The sequence below is a fragment of the Erythrolamprus reginae genome, chromosome Z (genome assembly GCF_031021105.1).
Source record: "Erythrolamprus reginae isolate rEryReg1 chromosome Z, rEryReg1.hap1, whole genome shotgun sequence".
In the NCBI taxonomy this organism is placed as follows: Eukaryota; Metazoa; Chordata; class Lepidosauria; order Squamata; family Dipsadidae; genus Erythrolamprus; species Erythrolamprus reginae.
Window position 1 is genome coordinate 121529700 of NC_091963.1, and position 22808 is coordinate 121552507.

General features: G+C 39.9%; 3 protein-coding genes across 3 annotated transcripts; 2 read left to right on the forward strand and 1 right to left on the reverse strand.

Moving 5' to 3' along the window:
* Positions 1-1368: 1368 nt before the first annotated feature.
* Positions 1369-2295, forward strand: LOC139153931 (olfactory receptor 5AR1-like). Its single transcript, XM_070728354.1, has one exon. It carries the CDS (start codon positions 1369-1371, stop codon positions 2293-2295), a length of 927 nt encoding a protein of 308 aa, XP_070584455.1.
* Positions 2296-8850: 6555 nt separating this feature from the next.
* On the reverse strand, positions 8851-9819 carry LOC139153932 (olfactory receptor 6B1-like). The gene has a single exon (XM_070728355.1). The coding sequence runs from the start codon at positions 9796-9798 to the stop codon at positions 8851-8853; it is 948 nt and encodes a 315-aa protein (XP_070584456.1). The 5' UTR covers positions 9799-9819.
* Positions 9820-15188: 5369 nt separating this feature from the next.
* Positions 15189-22535, forward strand: LOC139153933 (olfactory receptor 10A2-like). The gene is made up of 3 exons (XM_070728356.1): positions 15189-15430; positions 15725-15824; positions 21591-22535. The coding sequence occupies exons 1-3, from the start codon at positions 15189-15191 to the stop codon at positions 22533-22535; spliced, it is 1287 nt and encodes a 428-aa protein (XP_070584457.1).
* The last annotated feature ends 273 nt before the right edge of the window (positions 22536-22808 follow it).

Below are 22808 nucleotides of genomic sequence, written 5' to 3' on the forward strand. Positions count from 1 at the left end.
TCCATCTATCCAGTGGTGGGCAGCAGCTGGTGCGGCCAGATGCTCTGTCCCAGTAGGAAGTTCTGGGATGTACAAGCAGGTGTGAGTCCTTATCATGCCAATTTTTTGCTTCTGACTATGCATGAAAGCAAAAATATTGCTGAAAATTGCCAAAATCTTGCTCACGCCCATTCATATGAGATTTCACTTGCTGCGCATGTGCAAAAGCCAAATATTGCATCAATGAGTGCGCATGCACATGCTGGATGCCCACATGCCCACAATGATCTTGGAGGGCACACCGGTAGTGCTGAAGACAAGTGGCCTATCACTGCATCCACCCATCCACCCACCCATCAATCCATCCATCCATCCATCCAATCAACATGGGTTCTGCCGATTTCATTTAATTCATGTATAGTGAAATTATAATTGATACTTTAATGTACATCACTTTTTTCCTATGCTGAACCAGAGGTGGGCCCTGCCTGGAATGGTCGGGAATATGGAAATAGAGCAGGAAGCGTAGCTCCATTTCTGCCGGGTGTGCACACACCATGCACATGCAACTGGCATGATTACAGCTAAAATTACTGGGTTTTTGCTTCTGCACATGTGTGGAAGCAAAAAACCGGCAATTTTTGCCCAAATCTCGCTGCCGCAAGGACATTTGCGTGAGATTTCGGCTGCTGCACATATGCAGCAGCCAAATCTCACTGTGGCCCCTAGAGCAGCAGCTGGGGCCAGCAGCAACAACAGCCTGTCTGAACTCCGGCTGCGTGGCTTGCTTTCTGCTCTCCCAAACAAGCCGCCTGGCTGGAGCTCGGGGTCACACAGCCTCCTCCCCATGCCGCATGCCATCTTCCTCCCCTTGCTGCATGCAAGCACCAGAGAGAAAGGTAAGGCTCGTGGCAGAGGAGGCACTGGGCGGGGAAGTCAGGTCACAAGCGGCAGGAGAGGTGTGGGACAGGGAAGCTGGGCTGCAAGTGGCAGGACGGGCATGGGGCGGGGAAGCCGGGCCATGAGCGGGGGATTACTTACCTGCTTTTTGCAATTTTTGGCTTTTTTGCTTTTGTGGAAACACAAAGCCGGAAATCACGTGTACTTGCACAAGATACTGCTTCTGCACATGCGCAGAAGCTGAATCCCCCAACGTGTGTGCGTGTGTGCGTGTGCATGCACTCCCGGCTCCTTTCCGGTGATGCCAGGAATGGCAGCCTGTCACTGTGCTGAACATTATTTGGATGTTGACATATGACTTACTACATACATTAGCTTCTCAACTCTTATCTGGTTTGGGAGTGGGAAATAGATTTAAAAGAATACTTAGAAAATGAACCTATTTCTCATTGTACTTTATTTTCCACAGGAAGACACACTATTCTATGTATGGATAATGGAACTCTAGTTACCGAATTCATCCTTTTGGGATTCATTGGCAATCCCTGGCTTCAAAATTTACTCTTTGTCATTTTTTTGTTTGTTTATTTCATCACCCTTATTGGCAATGTAATTATTATTTTGGCTATAAGAGCTGAAGCTCATCTTCACAGCCCCATGTATGTCTTCCTTTCATATTTAGCACTTCTTGATATTGCTTTTTCCTCAGTCACCATTCCTAAAATGCTACAGGATTTCCTTTCTGAGAGAAAGGCTATCTCAGTTCAGTGTTGCTTTACCCAGATCTTCTTTATTATGTGGCTTTCAGTGGGAGAGGGTCTCCTCCTTTCTGTGATGGCCTATGATCAGTTTATAGCTGTGTGCCACCCCTTGCATTATACAGTGATGATGAGGAAACAAGTTTGTGCTATCCTGATTTGCAGTGCGTTGTTCACTGGCTTTCTCTATGCTCTGTTGAATACTCTTCTATTGAAAACTTTACAGTTCTGTGGGCCTAATGCCATTCATCACTTCAGCTGTGAAGCCCCACAACTATTCAAACTTTCCTGTAGCAACACTTTTGCAAACCAAATGGTGATTTTTACTCTTGGTTCATTATTAGGGATGGGGGCTCTACTTGTTATACTAGCCTCCTATATTCTTATCATCTCTTCTGTTTTAAGGATCCGGTCCATGGAAGGGAAACGCAAAGCTTTCTCCACTTGCACATCTCACATGATTGTTGTTTTGCTTTATTATGGAACAATATTTTTTAGATACCTGAAACCAACTTCCAAAGATGCTGGTAATCAAGAAATTGCTCCATCTATTGTTTACTTCATTGCAACACCAATGCTAAATCCCATAATCTACAGCCTCCGTAATCAAGAAGTGAAAAAAGCATTTTTTAAAATAGTGCAGAGCAGACAACAGTGAAATGTGTAATATTAGCAAGCTTCCTCAAGGGTTGTTCAAAAGTACATTCCTATAAGTAAATAAAATCTACAGTAAAGAATTCTCTGCCTTATATGTTCAATTGGATAGGATGGCAAAATAAGACCAGGCCATTCCCTCACTTATCACCTGGAAAAACTATTGATAATCTCCTATAAAAGTTGAATAGAATAGAATAGAACAGAACAGAACAGAACAGAATTCTTATTTAGCCAAATATGATTGGACACACAAGGAATTTGGTGCCTAAGCTCTCAGTATACATGAAAGAAAATATTCATTTGTGAAGAATCATGAGGTACAACACTTAATGATTGTTATAGGGTTCAAATTAGCAATCAATATTAATATAAATCATAAGGGTACAAGCAACAAGTTACAGTCACACAGTCATAAGTGGGAGGAGATGGGTGATAGGAATGATGAGAAAACTAGTAGTAGTCGGAATACTAGTAGTAATGACAGATTACTAGTAGTAATGAGAAAAACTAAAGCTAGTAATAATGGCAAAGTGATGGCATTTGAGGAAAAACTGTTCTTGTGTCTAATTGTCTTGGTATGCTGTGCACTATAGCGACATTTTGAGTATAGGAGTTCAAACAATTTATGTTGAGGATACAAGGGTTTCATAAATATTTTCGCAGCCCTCTTTTTAACTCATGCAGTATTCAGGTCCTCAATAGAAGGCAGGTTGGCAGCAATTGTTTTTTCTGCAGTTCTGATTATCCTCTGAAGTCTGTGTCTGTCTTGTTGGGTTGCAGAACCAAACCAGTTATAGAGATGCAGATGACAAACTCAATGATTCCTCTGTAGAACTGTATCAACATCTCCTTGGGCAGTTTGAGCTTCCTGGGCTTTTTTAATGACATTTTTGATATTAGATGATCCTTTTAGGTCTTGAGATATGATAGAACCTAGAAATTTGAAGATCTCTACTGTTGCTATTGTCTTGTCTAGCATTGTAAGAGGTGAAAGGATGGAAGGGTTTCTCCTAAAGTCTACCACACCATTCATTCATTCATTCATTCATTCATTCATTCATTCATTCATTCATTCAGTCTAGTACATAATGGAGGTATGTGAAGTTATAATAGTATTTATATACATGACACCAGTAAAAAGATAAAAGATTAGACAAACATTAGAAATAATAATATTCACATACATTATGCTAGTAAAAATTAATATATATATATAAAGAAACAATAAGATAGGGGATGGAAGGCATGCTGGTGCAAAACTATAGTTTTGAATGTGTTCAGTTCCAGATTGTTCCGGTCACACCACAAGGCTAGTTGTTCAACCTCTTGTCTGTATGTGGTTTTGTTGTTGTCTCTAATGAGACCAATCAATGTTGTATCATCTGCAATCTTCAGTAGTTTAACAGATGGATCATTTGAGATGTAGTCATTAATATGTAGAGAGAAGTAATGAGATTACACAGTTTGGGGGGACCCTGTACTAATTGTACAGGTATATAATGTGATTTTGCCCAGCTTCACCTGCTGCTTCCTGTCTGTTAGGAAGCTTGTGTCCCACTAAGCCCTACATAGCTTAGGCCCAGGTTACTTATGGACAGTCTTCTGCCTCATATATACCAACGACTGATCAGAGCCCACGGAGTTGGCCTTCTCCAGGTCCCATCAGACAAACAATGTTGACTGATGGGTCCTAGGGCAAGGGCCTTCTCCGTAGCAGCTCCGACCCTGTGGAACTTCCTCCAGAGATTCGCACTGCCCCTACTCTCCTGGCCTTTTAGAAGGATCTAAAAATGTACCTTTGCCAGCAGGCCTTTGGGCTGTTGAGCTAAACACTCTGCTCCAGCTGATTGTTGGTTTAATAGTTGATGATTGGTATGATTGAGGCCAGTGTTCCCTCTAATTTTTGGGGGGGTGGGCGGAAAAGTATAGTGTCTGAGCGGCAGTCCCTTCGGGACTGGGCGGCACAGAAATAATAAATAAATAAATAAATAAATAAATAAATAAATAAATGAACGAACGAACGAACGAACGAACAAACAAACAAACAAACAAACAAACAAACAAACAAACAAACAAACAAACAAATAAAAAACCCACCCTCTTTTGCCTCAGAGAATTTCAAAATAAAATACTGTACTGTGTGTCTATAACAGTGAGCTCATAATAGGGCAACTCTATCAATATCAAAATGCCACTTAAATAGTTGAGCTAGTTTCAAACTAGATTTTGATTTTCTTTCTCTCTTCCTTACTCCCATTCTTTTTCTTTTTCTTTTCCTTCCTCTCTTTTTTCCATCTGTTTCTCTCTCTTCCTCTCTTCCTCTCTCTCTCCTTCCCTCTCACTCTTTCCCTCTCGGCTTCTGGGCAGGTTTGGAAAACTCTGAGTTGATGATGATTTTTAAGTGAGCGATTGCTCACTGCTCAGCTTAGAGGGAACTATGATTGTGGCTGCACATTTTCTTTTACAAACTGGATTCTTTTAGTGGAGTTAGGTGGTTTTTTTTTAACTTTTTGGACTTAGGATGTTTTCTATTGTTTTATATATGGAGGCATACAAGTCAAAATAATGAATGAATGAATGAATGAATGAATGAATGAATGAATGAATAATACTTACAAGGTTGTTCACTTGTAACTGATTTAGTTTAGCTAGAATATTCGGTATGATGGTGTTGAATGCTAAACTAGAGTCTACAAAGAGGACCCGTAGGTCTTTGGAGATTCAAGATGTTGTAGGATGTAGTGCAGAGCCATATTAACAGCATCATCTGTTTGCTTGGTATGCAAATTGCAGGGGATGTAACAGTGGATCCATGATGGTTTTCAGATGGGACATTACTAGCCTTTCAAAGATGGAGGGATTGATTCTATATTCACATGATCCTTTGACAACAGAAGTCCTCAGAATGATCCTTTGTTCATTCTGAGGACTTCTATTGCAAATGAAAAGCTTCTCAAAGTAATGTGCTCTGTGTTTCCTGAATGGAAGATGATAAAGTTGGTCAGAGTAGCATTGAATGAATCTGAATTAATAATTACTAGTAAATTCAACATTTTTGCAGGCTATATTGTTGTGCACATGCCTTTATATTTCAATTGTTTACCCTTTAAAGTATGTGAAATCCACTTTTAATGGATTTAATTTAATTTAATACACTTTTCTAGAACTGAAGTTATCTGTATCTACATCTACCTACATTTGCATCTGTCTGTCCGTCTCTGATTTAGCATCTTATTATTACTATGGAATACCATCTTTAAAAAAATAAAGAAAAAATACTACTTGATTTAAAATTGTACCTGACAATATTGTAATTTTAATAAACAATTTTAAAAACCTCTCTTGGTTTATTATACAATTATTTTATTTTCTTATTTGCTATGGGATCAGTAAGAAATAAGTTGACAAATATCTGTATTTCTGTATCTGTCTGTCTGTGTACTCTTTTATAGCCTAATCTTAAGAGGAAACATGCAAACCAAATGATTTAGAAACTTTCAGGACTTCCATTTTATTTCTAATAAAATAGTTGTAGGATTTTATATTCCACATATCAGTATAAATTGATGAGCCATAAATGTCAAGCTGTACTAATTGAACTATTTTGCCTCTTAGAAGTTAAACATTTGAAGCTGTTTTATAAAAGATTAAGTGACATTTAAAAAAATATTATTTTATAATCTTTTCAGTTGTTTAACCAAAAGTCAAAAGGTATTTCCAATGAAAGATAATATATGTAGCTCAGGAGTGAACCAGATAATGAAATGCCTGCAAGCAGGCAACTAAGTTCAGAAAGCACTAAGATCCAAAAAAGGTATTTTTTAAAAAAAACTTGAATTCAACTTCAGTGACTGGCACTAAGTATTTTGGGGTTAATGTTACCATAAACTTTTTTAAATGCTCCCTTAACCTCTTGATTTCTCAGACAATAAATTAATGGATTCACCAGTGGGATGACAATGGTATATACAACAGAAACTAGTTTGTTAAGATCAAATGGGTGGATTCTCTTTGGTTGAGAGTTGCTGAAAAGAAGATGACAGGTTAAAGTATCCCAAGACAATAAGTCTGGGGAACCCCACCGCCAACCCGGCTACCTCCTCGAGTAGCACAGACAGGGCTTTTGACATGCAGCTGAGGGGCAGGTATGTGAGAAACAAGCCCTCCTGAACCCCTAAGGCCAGCTTCACCAGGAGGGACTCACAACCCGCAATCTCTGGAGCAATGAGTCTACTCAGGCAAAGGCTCTCTTTGGCTATAATAGCCACTCCTCCCCCCCCTTCCCTGTGGTCGAGGTTGATGCCATATCTGATGCCAGATTTCAGAGAGAGGAACTCCTCTCTCCGGGCCCAGCCAGGTTTCAGTTACACATGCCAGGTTGGCCTCCTCATCCAAGATCAGATCCCAGATGAGGAGAGCTTTATTTACTACCAACCTGGCATTGAGTAGCAGCAGCCTGAGCCCAGGGGCAGAATTACACTCATCACCAGTGCCCAGGGTTGAGCTCACAGAGCCAGAACAAGGGATTGTTATTAAGCAGCGATCCCTCATTCCCCTGGAATGGCTAGCTCTGTGACTCCCACCATATCTGCCTCTCTCCAGCAACACCGGGATATTCCGACCCTCTGCCACCCCAGAGATCGGTGCCCCCTCCCACCTCTCCAGTGTCAGGTAGGCTAATAAAATAATTCACACCGTTTCCATTCATTTCATCCATACCAAAATCCCACCCAGCCCACCCATAACAATCACTCATGTCATACATATTATCGCATCTACCACAATTATTCATCAAATTTAAATCCCCCCCCAAAATAAATTAGCTAAAAAGCATATTTTCATTTTCATATTAGAAAGAGTATGGTTTCTGACAGCAACTTTTTGCATTACTATTTAAACAAAAAGGAAGAAAATATGGAAAGCTCTGGAATATTATTAATGTATGTCTGTGTATGTGTGTGTATGTGTGTGTGTGTAGGTCTTCGCATATTTAGATCTTCTCCCATGTAAGGTTGATAGAATCTTGGTGACATTGTGACAAGGTCCCATTCATCATCACCAGGCTGTTGCCTTCGGATTTGGGCTCTGGCGAACAAAATGTGATCTGAGCTGCCATCCCTCTATAAATACTGTTGGGGGTGTGTTGAGTGATGTATGCAGATTAGTTGTTGTTTGCAGATAAGGGGTAACATCATGAGTTTGTTAATTAGGGTCAGCCAAATCCCACCCACGAAAACTGACCCCACACCCCAAACAACACAGGATGCCACTACCAATCACCTTCACCAGACCCAAACCCATATCCACCTCACAGACAAAATACAACCATCCAGAAGCCAAACCACAGTCTTGTCTCCAACTACTGCACCCCACTCCGACACACATACAAAGCAAACTGGCATATGCCATAAACACATAGGCAGACCACAAACCCGGAGCCAAACCAAAACCCGGGATGTTACACCACAAACATACATTAAAAAACAGCTGAATAGTCTTCAGGCATCAACTGCAATAACTGTCACCCCTAATTAGCAAACATCAACTGCATCAATTACTCAAGGTGTTACCCCACCAACTTATTAGGATGTTTCAATACAGCCAAACATCCAGCTTGTAGCACATGAGCCACCACTCCACATGCCACCAACAGTAAAGACGGATAGAAGCTCAGATCACGCTTTGTTTGCCTAAGCACAAAGTCGAAAGAGCACCAGCCTGAAAATGAAGAGTGGGACATCATCAAAATATTGGCAAAATTCTATCAACCTTACATGGGAAAAGACCCAAATATGCCAAGACCTACATAGCTACACCCATGAAAATCTACGAAAACAAATACACACACACACACAAAGAAACACACTACACCTGTGTGTGTGTGTATGTGTGTGTGTTATATTTTGTTCCTATCTAATATGAACAAAAGAACTGTATGAATGGATTTTTAGAATCATGAATATACTCAGCAATAAGTCTTTAGTGAAAACAATTATTTTCTATTTCATTTCATTTACTAAGGCAGGAAGAGAAAAATCTTCAGGCACAAAGAACTAAATTTTCTTACCTTTTTTATCCTATTCACAACTATATTCAGCTAAATACATAGAAATACCTGTACTTCACTAACAGTAGAATTTGTTAACATCAGACAACTTGAAATCTGTCCTTAATTTTGAAATTGGAATTGTTTAAAATGGAAAAATTATGAATAATTACCTATTAAATGTTAATCATTTGTTATCTTTACTAAATAGCAATAGCACTTAGACTTACATATGTACTGCTTCACAGGGCTTTATAGCCCTCTCTAAGCAGTTTGCAGAATCAGCATATTGCCACCAACAGTTTGGGTCCTCATTTTACTGACTTCAGAAGGATGGAATGCTGAGTCAACATTGAGCTGGTGAAACTTGCTGGCAGCCTGCAGTACTGCATTCTAACCTCTGTATCACCACCTTTCTTTGTATGTTATGGAATACCGATATACTATGCAAAACAATAAAAATATTATTTTTGTCTGCTGAAATAAATTCCATTAGTCCATTCCATCAGTCTAATGACAACTTATCTCAGGACTTAAATTGCAAAATATTTTTTTCAATGCTTCCTTCACATCTTGATTCCTTAAACAATAAATGCATGGATTCAGCATGGGAGTAACAATAGTGTACACAACTGACACAAGCTTATTCATGTTAAAAGAATGGATTCTCCTAGGTCTTGCATACATGAAGAGTGTAGCTGAGTAGAATATAATAACTACTGTGAGGTGGGAGGCACAGGTAGAAAAAGCTTTTCTTTTTCCTTGACTTGTAGGGATACGCAAAATGGTGCCAATTATAAATGCATAGGAGCCCATCGTGACAGAGAGTGGAATTAAAAGGATAAGAAGAGCAAATACAAAATCAACCATTTCAGCCACAGTGCAGTCAGTACAGGAGAGATTAAGCAAAGGGGAAATGTCACAAAAGAAGTGGTTGATGACATTGGGCCCACAAAAACTCAAACGTGAAATGAAAAAAACTTTGAGCATAGAAATTAGGAAACCAGTGAGCCAGGAACCCACTGCTAGCTGCAAGCAAAGCTGGGATGTCATTATAATAGGATAGCGCAGTGGGTGGCAAATAGCAACATAACGATCATAAGCCATGACAGCCAGCAGGACGCATTCAGTACATACCAGGGATATGAAGAAATACAACTGAGCCATGCAGCCTGCATAGGAAATGCTTTTATCTGTTGCTAAGAAGTTAATCAGGAGTTTTGGAACAGTCACAGAAATATACCAAGTCTCAAGGAAAGACAAGTGGCTGAGAAAGAGATACATGGGTTTTTGGAAGTGGGTATTTGTCCTGATGAGGATAATGATCAGAGTATTCTCCATAAGGGTGAGAATATAGATTAAAAGAAATATTACAAATAGTAATCTCTGAAGTTCTAGAATTGTGGGAAAACCGAGGAGGATAAACATCTGGATCCTGGTTTGGTTGTTCACTTCCATGCCTCATATACCAATCTGCAGGATCAAAGGATAACAGAAAAATGATAAATTTACAAGATAAATGAGAACATAGAAACATAGAAGACTGACGGCAGAAAAAGACCTCACGGTCCATCTAGTCTGCCCTTATACTATTTCTTGTATTTTATCTTAGGATGGATATATGTTTATCCCAGGCATGTTTAAATTCAGTTACTGTGGATTTACCAACCATGTCTGCTGGAAGTTTGTTCCATCTACTACTCATTCAGTAAAATAATATTTTCTCACATTACTTCTAATCTTTTCCCCAACTAATCTCAGATTGTGCCCCCTTGTTCTTGTGTTCACTTTCCTATTGAGAACACTTCTCTCCTGAACCTTATTTAACCCTTTAACATGATTAAATGTTTCAATCATGTCCCCCCTTTTCCTTCTGTCCTCCAGACTATACAGATTGAGTTCATTAAATCTTTTCTGATAAGTTTTATGCTTAAGACCTTCCACCATTATTGTAGCCCATCTTTGGACCCGTTCAATTTTATCAATATCTTTTTGTAGATGAGGTCTCCAGAACTGAACACAGTATTCCAAATGTGGTCTCACCAGCGCTCTATACAGCAGGATCACAATCTCCCTCTTCCTGCTTGTTATACCTCTAGCTATGCAGCCAAGCATTCTACTTGCTTTCCCTACTGCCTGACTGCACTGTTCACCCATTTTGAGACTGTCAGAAATCACTACCCCTAAATCCTTCTCTTCTGAAGTTTTTGCTAGCACAGAACTGTCAATACAATACTCAGATTGAGGATTCCTTTTGTCCAAGTGCATTATTTTACATTTGGAAACATTAAACTGCAGTTTCCATTGCTTTGACCACTTATCTAGTAAAGCTAAATCATTTGCCGTATTACAAACGCCTCCAGGAATATCAACTCTATTGCACACTTTAGAGTCATCAGCAAATAGGCAAACCTTCCCTAATAAACCTTCACCTATGTCACTCACAAAGATATTAAAAAGAATAGGACCCAGAACAGACCCTTGTGGCACACCGCTTGTAACCAGGCTCTGCTTAGAATACTCACCATTATCAACAACTCTCTGATATCTACGTTTCAGTCAACTGCAAATCCACTGAACTATCCAGGGATTAAGTCCAATCTTCATTAATTTATCTATCAGCTCTTTATGTGGAAACATATCAAAGGCTTTGCTGAAGTGCAGATAGGCAATATCCACGGCACCACCTTCATCCAACACCTTTGTGACATAGTCAAAGAAATCAATGACATTAGTCTGACATGATTTGCCCTCAATAAAACCATGCTGGTTTGGGTCCAATAAGTTATTGGTTTTTAGGTGCTGATTTATCCTCTTTTTGAGTAGAGTCTCCATCATTTTAACTATAACTAGAACAATTCAGGAAGGGATCTTTTTAAAATTTGGGGCAAATTCATGATATGTGAAAGGATTAATAGAAATATCAATAAATGAAGCAAAAGATTCTTGCATATAAATTTTTATTTTATTTATTTATTTATTATTTGGATTTGTATGCCGCCCCTCTCCGAAGACTCGGGGCGGCTCACAACAAGTGAAAAACAATCCAATACAATCCAATTAATTAAAATATTATAAGTTTAAGAAAATCCCCAATACTAACATACACACATACAGGCATACCATATATAACTTCAACGTGCCCAGGGGGAGATGTTTAGTTTCCCCATGCCCGACGGCAAAGGTGGGTTTTAAGGAGTTTACGGAAGGCAGGAAGAGTAGGGGCAGTTCTGATCTCCGGGGGGAGTTGGTTCCAGAGGGCCGGTGCCGCCACAGAGAAGGCTCTCCCCCTGGGGCCCGCCAACCGGCATTGTTTAGTTGACGGGACCCGGAGGAGGCCCACTCTGTGGGACCTAATCGGTCGCTGGGATTCGTGCGGCAGAAGGCGGTCTCGGAGATATTCTGGTCCAGTGCCATGAAGGGCTTTAAAGGTCATAACCAACACTTTGAATTGTGACCGGAAACTGATCGGCAACCAATGCAGACTGCGGAGTGATGGTGAAACATGGGCATACCTGGGTAAGCCCATGACTGCTCTCGCAGCTGCATTCTGCACGATCTGAAGTTTCCGAACACTTTTCAAAGGTAGCCCCATGTAGAGAGCATTACAGTAGTCGAACCTCGAGGTGATGAGGGCATGAGTGACTGTGAGCAATGAGTCCCGGTCCAGATAGGGCCGCAACTGGTGCACCAGGCGAACCTGGGCAAACGCCCCCCTCGCCACAGCCGAAAGATGGTTCTCTAATGTCAGCTGTGGATCGAGGAGGACGCCCAAGTTGCGGACCCTCTCTGAGGGGGTCAATGATTCCCCCCCCAGGGTAATGGACGGACAGATGGGATTGTCCTTGGGAGGCAAAACCCACAGCCACTCCGTCTTATCCGGGTTGAGTTTGAGTCTGTTGACACCCATCCAGGCCCCAACAGCCTCCAGGCACCGGCACATCACTTCCGCCGCTTCGTTGACTGGGCATGGGGTGGAGATGTAAAGCTGGGTATCATCGGCATATTGATGATACCTCACCCCATGTCCTTGGATGATCTCACCCAGCGGTTTCATGTAGATGTTAAATAGCAAGGGGGAGAGGACCGACCCCTGAGGCACCCCACAAGGGAGAGACCTCGGAGTCGACCTCTGACCCCCCACTAACACCGACTGCGACCGGCCAGAGAGGTAGGAGGAGAACCACTGAAGCACAGTGCCTCCCACCCCCAACCCCTCCAACCGGTGCAGAAGGATACCATGGTCGATGGTATCGAAAGCCGCTGAGAGGTCGAGGAGCACCAGGACAGAGGATAAACCCCTGTCCCGGGCCCGCCAGAGATCATCCATCAACGCGACCAAAGCGCTTTCCGTGCTGTAACCGGGCCTGAAGCCCGACTGCCGGGGACCAAGATAATCGGCTTCTTCCAAGGACCGCTGGAGCTGGAGTGCCACCACCTTCTCGACAACCTTCCCCATGAAGGGAAGGTTGGAGACTGGACGATAGTTGTTAAGTACTGCTGGGTCCAGGGAAGGCTTCTTGAGGAGGGGGCGCACAAGCGCTTCTTTATAGAGTGATGGAAAAACTCCCCTCCCCAAGGAAGCGTTGGTAATCTCCTGGGCCCAGCTCCGTGTCACCTCCCTGCTGGCCGAAACCAACCAGGAGGGACACGGATCCAGTAAACAGGTGGCAGAACTCACAGCTCCAATGGCCTTGTCCACTTCATCAGGTGTCACCAGATCAAACTCTTCCCAGACAGGTGGACAAGTACGTGCCCCAGTCACCTCGACTGACTCGTTGTCAGTCGACTCTGTTTTACAATTGGAGTCGAGGTCGGCCCGGATCTGAGCGACTTTATCAGCGAAAAACGTGTTAAACTCCTCGGCACTACTCTGCAAGGGCTCCCCAACTCCCCCCTGATTAAGAAGGGATAATTAAGGAGTCTATTACACTTTTAAGTGTGAGGGTATTCTACACTGCCATCCCAATCTGGTATAATCTATCTGCTAATGAAGGGTTGCTCAGTTGGAGCTGTCAAATCTGTTAATATATTTTAATTTTTGAAGCTAAAACAAACTGAGATTTAATGACATTACTAACTGAAAGTGCAAGTAAAAAGTTATCTATAAAAATATATTTACATAACAATATGAGCCATATTATGGTGATACCCATATATCCCACTTTAGTTACTAGGGATTTATGGTCAGTCCCTAAAAATATTGCAATTAAAATATCAACTTATATTTTCCTTAAAGTTGTCTCTGTTATTTCTTCCCCCAACCCCAAAATTTTCAACCTTACATTGTACAATGTTCTACAATAAAGAACTCAATGCAGCTACAAAATGTATAATATTTTCTATATTACTAATCCAGAATTGTAATTATAGAAGAAGGATAGAGTGAGGAAAAGTAGCTATTCAAAAACCTGGATAAATAAATAAATAATTGACTATAAGCATTTCACTCACAAGCCCAATTTGTGTTTATATGTGCGTATATGTGTATGTGCATATGCTCTGGCCTCATCCAAGTTTTAAATATTTAACAAACTATGGGATGCAGAACTGCAAGATACTTTTGCTTCATGTATTGATTTTTCTATTCAACCTTTCACTTATCCTGAATATCCCCCAAATTTAACAAATTATAGGACAACTTGGCTATTTAGAGGTGCAGGCAGGAAGGCAGGCACCTCTAAATAGCCAAGTTATCTACTAAGCAAAAAAGGAAAAAGGGAAATAAAAAAAATTAAATTCAATTTAAATCATTAAAAGGATAAAAATCAATTAAGTTCTAACATGTAGGTATTATATTATGCTGTCCAAATTACAATGAAAATATGAAATGAATCTTACCTTCTTTTCAATTTAAGAGTAAGGAATCAGATGATATGTCTTGTTCCCAATCAAGTAAACAAAATATATATATCAGGAGGCAAAGTAAATATGCAATATCTAAAATATAATTTCTTGGATTCCCAAGAAAGGAAATAAAAAACATATTAATCATATGAAGAGAAGATGAATTCAGAACACATATATTTCCTATAATTTGTGTTAAAAAGAATTATCACAGAAAGAAAATAATGTTCATCAGAAATAAGAAAATTACAAGATTATAATTTGCAAGTTGCTTTTAGTCCAGTGCTTTTTTTGTTCAACAAGATTCTTAATTGATTTATTCATCCTAGTTAATATGTCAAATATCCCATAGTATAGATATAGTTCAGCCTCAGAGCATGACACATTTATAAATATATTTTTTGAAGTCTCAACAGAGCCTTTAGCCCTCAGAGCTTCCTTACTCAATCAGATACAGGTTTACGTAAGTTCTTTAAAAATACCGTATTAAAGTTTAAAAATATTTTTTTTGAGAATTGAAGTGTTTCTTTTTCCAAACAGTAATGCAGAATGTAATCTTTACTGTGTGTTAAGTTCAGCATTCTGTTGAAGTGTATTCAAATACTTAGTATTAAAATCCTCAGTGAGGGGTTCTCGAGATGTGAGTCTCTTCTTTTGAGATTGGATTTAAGGGTTCAGTTGGGCTTGTTGATAACATGCCTACCTCCCAGGTGTGACTGCTTGAGGTGGTAGCCGGGCTGGTGGTAGAGTTCCCCAGGCTAATGGTCCTCTGATGCAGTGCAGGAGTTCATGACTTCCATGGCAATTATGGACCTGAATTCAGGGTCTGACTTATGGGGGGAGGGTCTCTCAGGGCAGTGGAAGAATGATCTGGTTTCAAGGGGTATATACATCACAACCTTGTCATGGTCAGATCAATCCCTGCTGAGGCTGGACTTTGATGGGACAACCCCCTACCGCAGGGGAATGAAGCTGATTAGGTGGTTCCACCCAGGCGCCAAATGGACCCAGAAGAATTTCAGAGGGAGCTTGGGGAAATACCCAACTCATTTGTCTGCAACCCACCCGAGTCTCTGGTGACTGCCTGGAAAAAGCCCCATTGGGAGCTCTGGACCGAATTGCGCCTTTTCAGCGTCTCCGAAGCAGTGGATCCTGGAGATCTCCTTGATTTACTGAGGAACTCTGAAATAGATGCTTGGAGCAACAATGGAGGACCTGTAACTCTGAATCAGACCAAACACACGTAAGACCTTTTATTTAGACTTACCCGGTGGCAACAGAGACGACAAAATGTGCACATTTTACCTGTCTCATCCAGATGCCCTGTTTAGGGTGACCCATTCCCTTCTGAATGGGGGGGGGGAGGCAGTGGAGTCCTTACAGAGTAGAGCTTAGGAATTTGTTCAGTTTGTCGCAGATAAAGTTGCTCAGATTCACAATGATCTGGACTACAATTAGGCAATTCAGACCGAGATGACAGGGACAGGTCTTAGTCCTGTTGTGTGGGATGAATTTGACCTGATAACTCCTCATGAAGTGGACAAGGCCACAGTAGCTGTGAGTTCCTCCACCTGTTTGCTGGACCTGTGTCCCTTCTGGCTGGTTTTGGACAGCAGGAAGCTGAAACGCAGCTAGATGTAAGTGTTGATTAATGCTTCCTTGAGTGAGGGGTCTTTTCCACAACTGCTGAAACAAGTGGTTGAAACAAGTGCTGAAACAAGTAGTTCTCAAGAAACCATCCCTGGATCAAGCCAAATTTTCCTCCCACAAATTGCAACAGAGTTTCAGCCTGAATAAAATTTTAAACTTGTACCCGGTAGATGCTTTAAATAGAAGAAAAATATACTAAGAAAAAAGGACTATTAAAATCTCCTGACTGCTACAATAGAAAAGAGAAATCTCTTTTTTAAAAATAAATTTTATTAATTTTTGATAATGACAGATACACACTACATAAAACACAATGCACAGTGATGTGTGCTCAATAATTGTATTTCAAGATTAGTGAGGTTGTGATGAACAGATATTCCCTTCTTCTTATAAGAAAAAACACTTTCTCTTTAAGACTTCTGAAAAGCACACTCTGATTGCTTTTTCTACCACTAATAAGTCTTCAGACAAATAAGTCTTCAGACTTATTAGACTGGGGAGAATTCAGTAAGAGTAGCTAGCAATAATCACCACTACTTTCCAGGATCTGATATCTGAAAGATTTGATTTATTTTGCAGGTTCTGTTTGAAATGCATTAAAAAAGGTATTTATTGAACATTTATTGAATCAACCTACAGGTATTATATATTGCTACAAAGTCTCGGTGCTTTTCAAAAATAAGATAAAATATGAATAAAAGCAGAACACAATGGAAAAATATGCAAGAGCGTGAAAATAGAATTCTATTTATTTTTGGACAAGAACAGAATTTTTAAAAATATTTAACATATTTCCAAGCTCAATATAGCTGAATTGCTAATGTGAACCAAATCAGAATCAAATAACTGGGGCATTGTAATCTAAAGATTACATGTATCTATTAGACTAATTGATTTTTAATTCCTTGTTATATCATTATTTTTAATAGTTCCAGGAACCAATTAGACCAAAAAAAAACCCCACTCCACCCCCCCCCCAAAAAAAAACCTTTTTGAGTTTGTTCTCTTATTTAAAGTGAATACTCAAAACTGTATAAAAACTTCCCTATTATTTGTAATCTGCATAATAACCACAATGGTGACTTGGACAATTCAGTACACAGCATCAACTAAAAGGAAACGTGTGATAAATACATCTGGTTTTGAATATTATTATTTTGAAGTGAAATATAGTAGAATTGTAAGTGTTATTTTGTGACACAATATGAAAGAGATCTTGCAGTTTTCATATTACTGAAATTACATTTGGAAAAGTAAAGACAGAAGCATAATAGTAAGCATACACTAAGATGAATATATTTAACCAATTGTGCTCCATGATACAGCAGATATCAGCATGTCTTTTCTTTCAGTTCGAAGTCAGTTTATTTACAGATCTTTTTCTTATTATTTTAATTTATGATATGAAAGATAAAAATGTAAGATTCCTCCCTCAAATTCTCATCAATATTGAAGATTCATCAGTTTTCTAGAAAATGTCTTTGTCTTGTCTTGGAAAACATTTTAAGTGTCTTCATTTGAGAAAGTTCTTCATCAGAATACATTGAGAATACTTATATTTTTAAAAATTACTTTCACTGCTATTAATTCAAGCTATTTTCCTCTTATATTGTCTTCCCACAAAGTAGTACTGAGCCAATCCTCCATAATGTATTATCTCACCCACAAGATCCTCCACATATCTCATCCACACAAATGAAGGAATGAGTAAGTAAGCAAGTAAGTAAATATATAGGTGTTTGATCAATATATTATTTTGGTGCAGGCTTTCGTAAATAAAAAATGTTTTCTTTCTTTCTTTCTTTTTTCCTTCCATCCTTCCTTGCTTCCTTCCTTCCTTCCTTCTTCTGTTTAAGAATTTGGTTATGTTTAAAATAGTTTAAAATATATACATTTTGAATTGAAAACCATTTAGAGCATCAATTGGGAGCTGAAAGCTGGAATATAAATATGATAACCAAACAGAACAGCAGATGTATCATTTCATTACCCATAAATTCACATCCCTCTTCTGTATTCTAGATTTTTTAAAAGAAAATACCAGTCAGATCTTAACAACAGCCCTATGTCTAAAACATTTACTGGCAAAAAAATGTCTCCCATCTCTCACACAATTCACACACAATTCAAATTACTCCTTTCCTCCTTTAGGGTCAAATTTATCAATGGGTTGACATTTTATCTCCCTCATAGTGATATAACTAGATTTTTGCTTTGTAGGCAACATGAGATGCCAACATCAGGAACTGGAGGAAGGACCAGTCAAGTACAGTGAACTTTGAAACCATACACTTTTTAAAGGACAGTTTGCTTTATTTTATAAAATGGTAAGCTTTCTTGATTACAAAAAGTCACAAGGAATATAGATTCATTCTAATTTTCTTAAGGGATTTCTATTTAAGATTGGTTGATTTTTCTTGCTCACCTTGCTTCTTATCAGCTATATTACAAGCATTTTTATATCCTGACTTGATTCAAATTTGTATTAATTGTAGTTTTAATGCTTTCTATATTTTAATGTTCTATTGCTGATTTTTAACTAATTTACAGGGGATTTAATTTTTAAAGATGGATGATTGGGAATTAATGGATGGAGAGAATGACTGGGATGAGTGTTGTGAATGGAAGAGTCAGCCTGCCTGGCACTGTAGAGGTGGGAGGAGTGGGGGAGCCCATCTTTGGGATGGCAGAGGGCCAGAACATTCTGGTTTTTCTGGAGACAGGCAGATATGGCGAGAGCCATGGGGTAGGCCACTCTCAGGGATCAAGAGCTTACTGCTTGAAAGTGATCCCTTGTGCTGGCCCCATGAGCTCAGCCTGGCGTACTGGTGACTGGCGAAATCCAGATCCTGGGCTCAGGCTGTTGCTGCTCAATGCCAGGTTGGTTGTAAATACAGCTCCCCTCATCCAGAATCTTCTCATGGATGAGGAGGCTGACCTGGCATGTGTGACTGAGACCTGGCTGGGTCCAGAGGGATGAGTTTTTCCCTCTGAAATGTGCTGGAAAAGGAGGGAGGAGTGGCTCTTATAGCCAAGAAGACCGTCAAACTATACAGGCTCGTTGATCCTGAGATAGGAGGTTGTGTGTCGCTCTTTGTGAAGTTGGACTAAGGGGTTCAGGTGGGCTTGTTGCTCACATACTGTTTCTGCCTCCTAACTATGTGTCAACAGTCCTGCTGGCAGGCTGGCAGTTGAGTTCTCCAGATTTATTGTCTTGGGGGACTTATATATACCATCGCTCAGTGAATCCTCTGGATTGGTGCAGGAGTTCTTGGCCTCATGGCAACCAAGGGATTGATGAACCCTTGCCGGCTAATGCTAAGGATTTAAATAAGTTTTTTACAGATAAAATTGCCCAGATCCGGACAGACCTTGAATCGACTTGGAAAATGGTGTTGGTTGACAATGAGTCAGGGGCTCATCTTAGTCCTGTTGTATGAGACGAGTTTAACTTGGTGACACCTGATGAAGTGGATAAGGCCATGGGAGCTGTGAGTTTGCCACCTGTTTATTGAACCGGTGTCACTCATGGCTGATTTTGGCCAGCAGGGAGATGATACAGGGCTAGGTCCAGAAATTGTCAATGCTTCTTTGAAGGAGGAATCATTTCAGGTTCCCTGCAAGGATGTAATTGTGCATCCCTTCCTTGAGGAGCCTTCCCTGAACCCAGCTGTTCTAAACAACTATTTTCCTGTCTCCATCTTTCTCTTTATAGGGAAGATTGTTGATAATGAAGCTGATCAGGGCCCTCAGTAGACAGGATTCAGGTCTGGTCACAACATAGAAACTTCTTTGATTGTGATGATGGTAAATTTCTGGTGGGCCTGGGATAAGGGTCAATCCTCTATTCTAGTGCTTCTTGACCTCTTAGTGGCTTTTGATACCATTGACCGTGGTATCATTCTGCATCTGCTGGAGGGGTTAGGAATGGGAGACACTGTTCTACAGTGGTTCACCTCCTACCTCTCTGGTTGCTTGCAGTCAGTATTGGCAGGGGGTTAGATTTCATTTTTTAACTTATATTGGATTTGTACTCTGTATACTGTATTGTCTTCAGAGAGGGGAACCATGCAAATATAATAAATCTTAAATCTTAATCTTAGAGGTTGACTCCTAGGTTCCTGTGGGGTTCCTCATGGGTCGGTCCTCTCCTCCCTTCTGTTCAATATCTACATCAAATTGCTGGTTGAGATCATCCAAGGGCACAGGGTGAGTTACCATCACTATGCCGATGATACTCAGGTATACATTTACCCCCCCATGTCCATGCAGTGAAGCAGCAGAAGTAATGTGCTGGTGTCTGGAGGCTGTTAGGGTTTGGATGGGTGTTAATAGGCTCAAACTCAACCTGGAGTCTCTAGAGTGGCTGTGGCTATGGGTTCTGCCCACAATCTCATCTATCCATCCATTACTTGGGGTTGGGGAGAACATCTGACCCCCTCAAAGAGAGTCTGCAACTTGGATATCCTCCTCGACCCACAGGTGACCTTAGAACACCATCTTTTAACTCTGGTGAGGGGGGCATTCTCCCAGGTTCACCTGGTGTGCCAGTCGCGGCCCTATCTGGACAGGGAGTCTCTACTCATAATCATTCATGCCCTTATCACATCAAGGTTCGAGTACTGCAATGCTCTCTCCCTGGGGCTGCCTTTGAAGAGTGTTTGGAGACTGAGGTAGTACAGAATGCAGCTGTGCAAGCAATCATGGGCTTTCTGAGATATGCCCATGTCTCTACAGCACTCTGTGTGCTATACTGGTTGCCGATTGGTCTCCGAACACAATTCAAATGGTTGGTTATGACCTATAAAACCCTATATGGCATGGGAACAGATTATCTATGGGACCGTCTTCTGCCTCATACATCCCAGCGGCCCCTCAGGTCCCACAGAGTTGGCCTTCTCCGGGTCCCATCAACCAGACAATGTTGCCTGGTGGGGCCTAGGAGAGAAGCTTTCTCTGTGACTGCCCTGATCTTTTGGAACAAGGTCCCCCCACAGATTCTTACTTCCCCCACTCTCCCTGCCTTCCACAAAGCACTTATGACCCATCTCTGCTTCCAGGCTTGGCGCCATTGAAACTTTGACATCTTGCCCTGCCCAATGAATGAACATAGGATGTATGATGTATGAATCATTTTAGTTTTTAACTGGGTTTTCTAGAATGCAATTTTATATAGATTTCCAATATGTTGTAAGCCACTGAGTCTCAGGAGAAGGGCAGCATAGAAATTGGGCAAAAAAACAAATACAATGTGTGTTGCTCATATATTTTAAGTTGCATTACTGAAATAAATGAACTTTTATATGATATTCTAATTTTTCAAGTTTCACCTGTATAAAACGTGACTTATAAAATATATTAAATGAAAAAAAAATCAGTGAAATTCAGAATTCTGTACAATGTGTCAACCAATCGTGTGGTATTCTTAGCAGGCTGTTATGTGTATGGCATAATTTATATTGCCTCAAATATCAATAAAAGCAATCACTATCCAACTGATTAGTATTTTCAGTTTATATTGCAAGTCTACAAACTTTAACTTACCCAAAATTCTCTGTTATTTTTTTCCTTTGATTTGGTTTCTTTAGAAAACAACTATGCTAATTTAGTTTCATTAATTGTTCCTATGAATTTATAGACTAGATATTTCTTTTATTATACTATTTCCTTTAAATTGCTAGATGTATCCCAACTTATGAAACATATATTGACATGCTTTCTCATTCTCTCCCCACCCCAATTGTTTTCAACAGGTGAGAGTAAATAAGAACATAACAAATAGCTTCCTATTGTTGGGATTTTCCAATTTTCCAGGTCTGGAGGGTTTATTCTTTACCACTTTCTTTACTATCTATTTGTTGATCCTGGTTGGGAATGCCTTCATAATTGCTATAACGCTAGCTGATCAGACTCTCCATAGTCCAATGTATTTCTTCCTGAGAAATTTGTCCTGTCTTGAAATTTGCTATACTTCAATTATTATACCTAAGATGCTTGAAAACATTGTCTCTGAAGATAGAACAATAGCATTTAACAATTGTGCTTTTCAAATGAGTGTCTTTCTCATCACAGGGGCAGCAGAATGCTTCCTCCTGGCTGCTATGGCTTATGACCGCTATGTTGCCATTTGCCAACCGTTGCATTATTCACTCATTATGAACAGCAGAGTCTGCTCTTGGCTAGTGGCTGCCTCATGGCTAGCTGGAATTCCAGTTCAACTTTCTCAGACTTTCCTTGTGTTCACCTCTTGTTTTTGTAATTCAAATGAAATTAATCATTTCTTCTGTGACATTCCTCCTTTGCTTAGCCTGATCTGTGGCAATACAACTATAAATGAGCAGATTGCTCTGTTAGAGGTTATTTTGCTTGCATTGATACCCTTTGCTATGATCTTGATATCTTATATTTGTATTGCTATTACTATTCTGAAAATACCATCTGTTGAAGGAAGGCATAAAGCCTTCTCAACATGTTCCTCCCATCTGATGGTAGTTCTGGGATTCTATGGTTCTGGAATAATTGTCTATGTGACACCAAAGTCAATACATCCTGTAGATACAGATAAATATCTGTCACTATTCTATACTGTTCTGTCCCCATTGGTAAACCCTCTTATTTACAGTTTGAGAAATAGGGAAGTCCAAATTGCCTTAGGAAAATCCCTTAATGTTTTGCTCACATATGAAACAAATGCATAAAAATAACTAATATTGTTTTTAAACTATAATATTCCTGATATAGATATTTCTGATAAAGATATACAATATTCCTGATATAGATATTAACAAGGAAGCTGTGTTGCTGATTTTATGTATGCTGCTAATGAGTTGAAATTTCTATTTTCTTTAACCCATATTTTTACTTTTTAAAAGTGTGATAACCTCCTTGTTAAGGCAATATGGCTAATATATGTTTCTGGCATTAAAAAACTGTATAAAACATTAACTTATGGACTGAGAACAGCATTACAT

What these genes read in the sequence shown, in the direction of transcription:
- LOC139153931 (XM_070728354.1), top strand. Translation starts at nt 1,369, where the DNA reads ATGGATAATGGAACTCTAGTTACCGAATTCATCCTTTTGGGATTCATT.
- LOC139153932 (XM_070728355.1), bottom strand. Translation starts at nt 9,798, where the DNA reads ATGGAAGTGAACAACCAAACCAGGATCCAGATGTTTATCCTCCTCGGT.
- LOC139153933 (XM_070728356.1), top strand. Translation starts at nt 15,189, where the DNA reads ATGGACCCAGAAGAATTTCAGAGGGAGCTTGGGGAAATACCCAACTCA. An exon ending in CTGAATCAGACCAAACACAC is followed by an intron (nt 15,431 to 15,724) that starts GTAAGACCTTTT and finishes CTCCTCATGAAG; the next exon opens with TGGACAAGGCCACAGTAGCT. An exon ending in AAGCTGAAACGCAGCTAGAT is followed by an intron (nt 15,825 to 21,590) that starts GTAAGTGTTGAT and finishes TGTTTTCAACAG; the next exon opens with GTGAGAGTAAATAAGAACAT.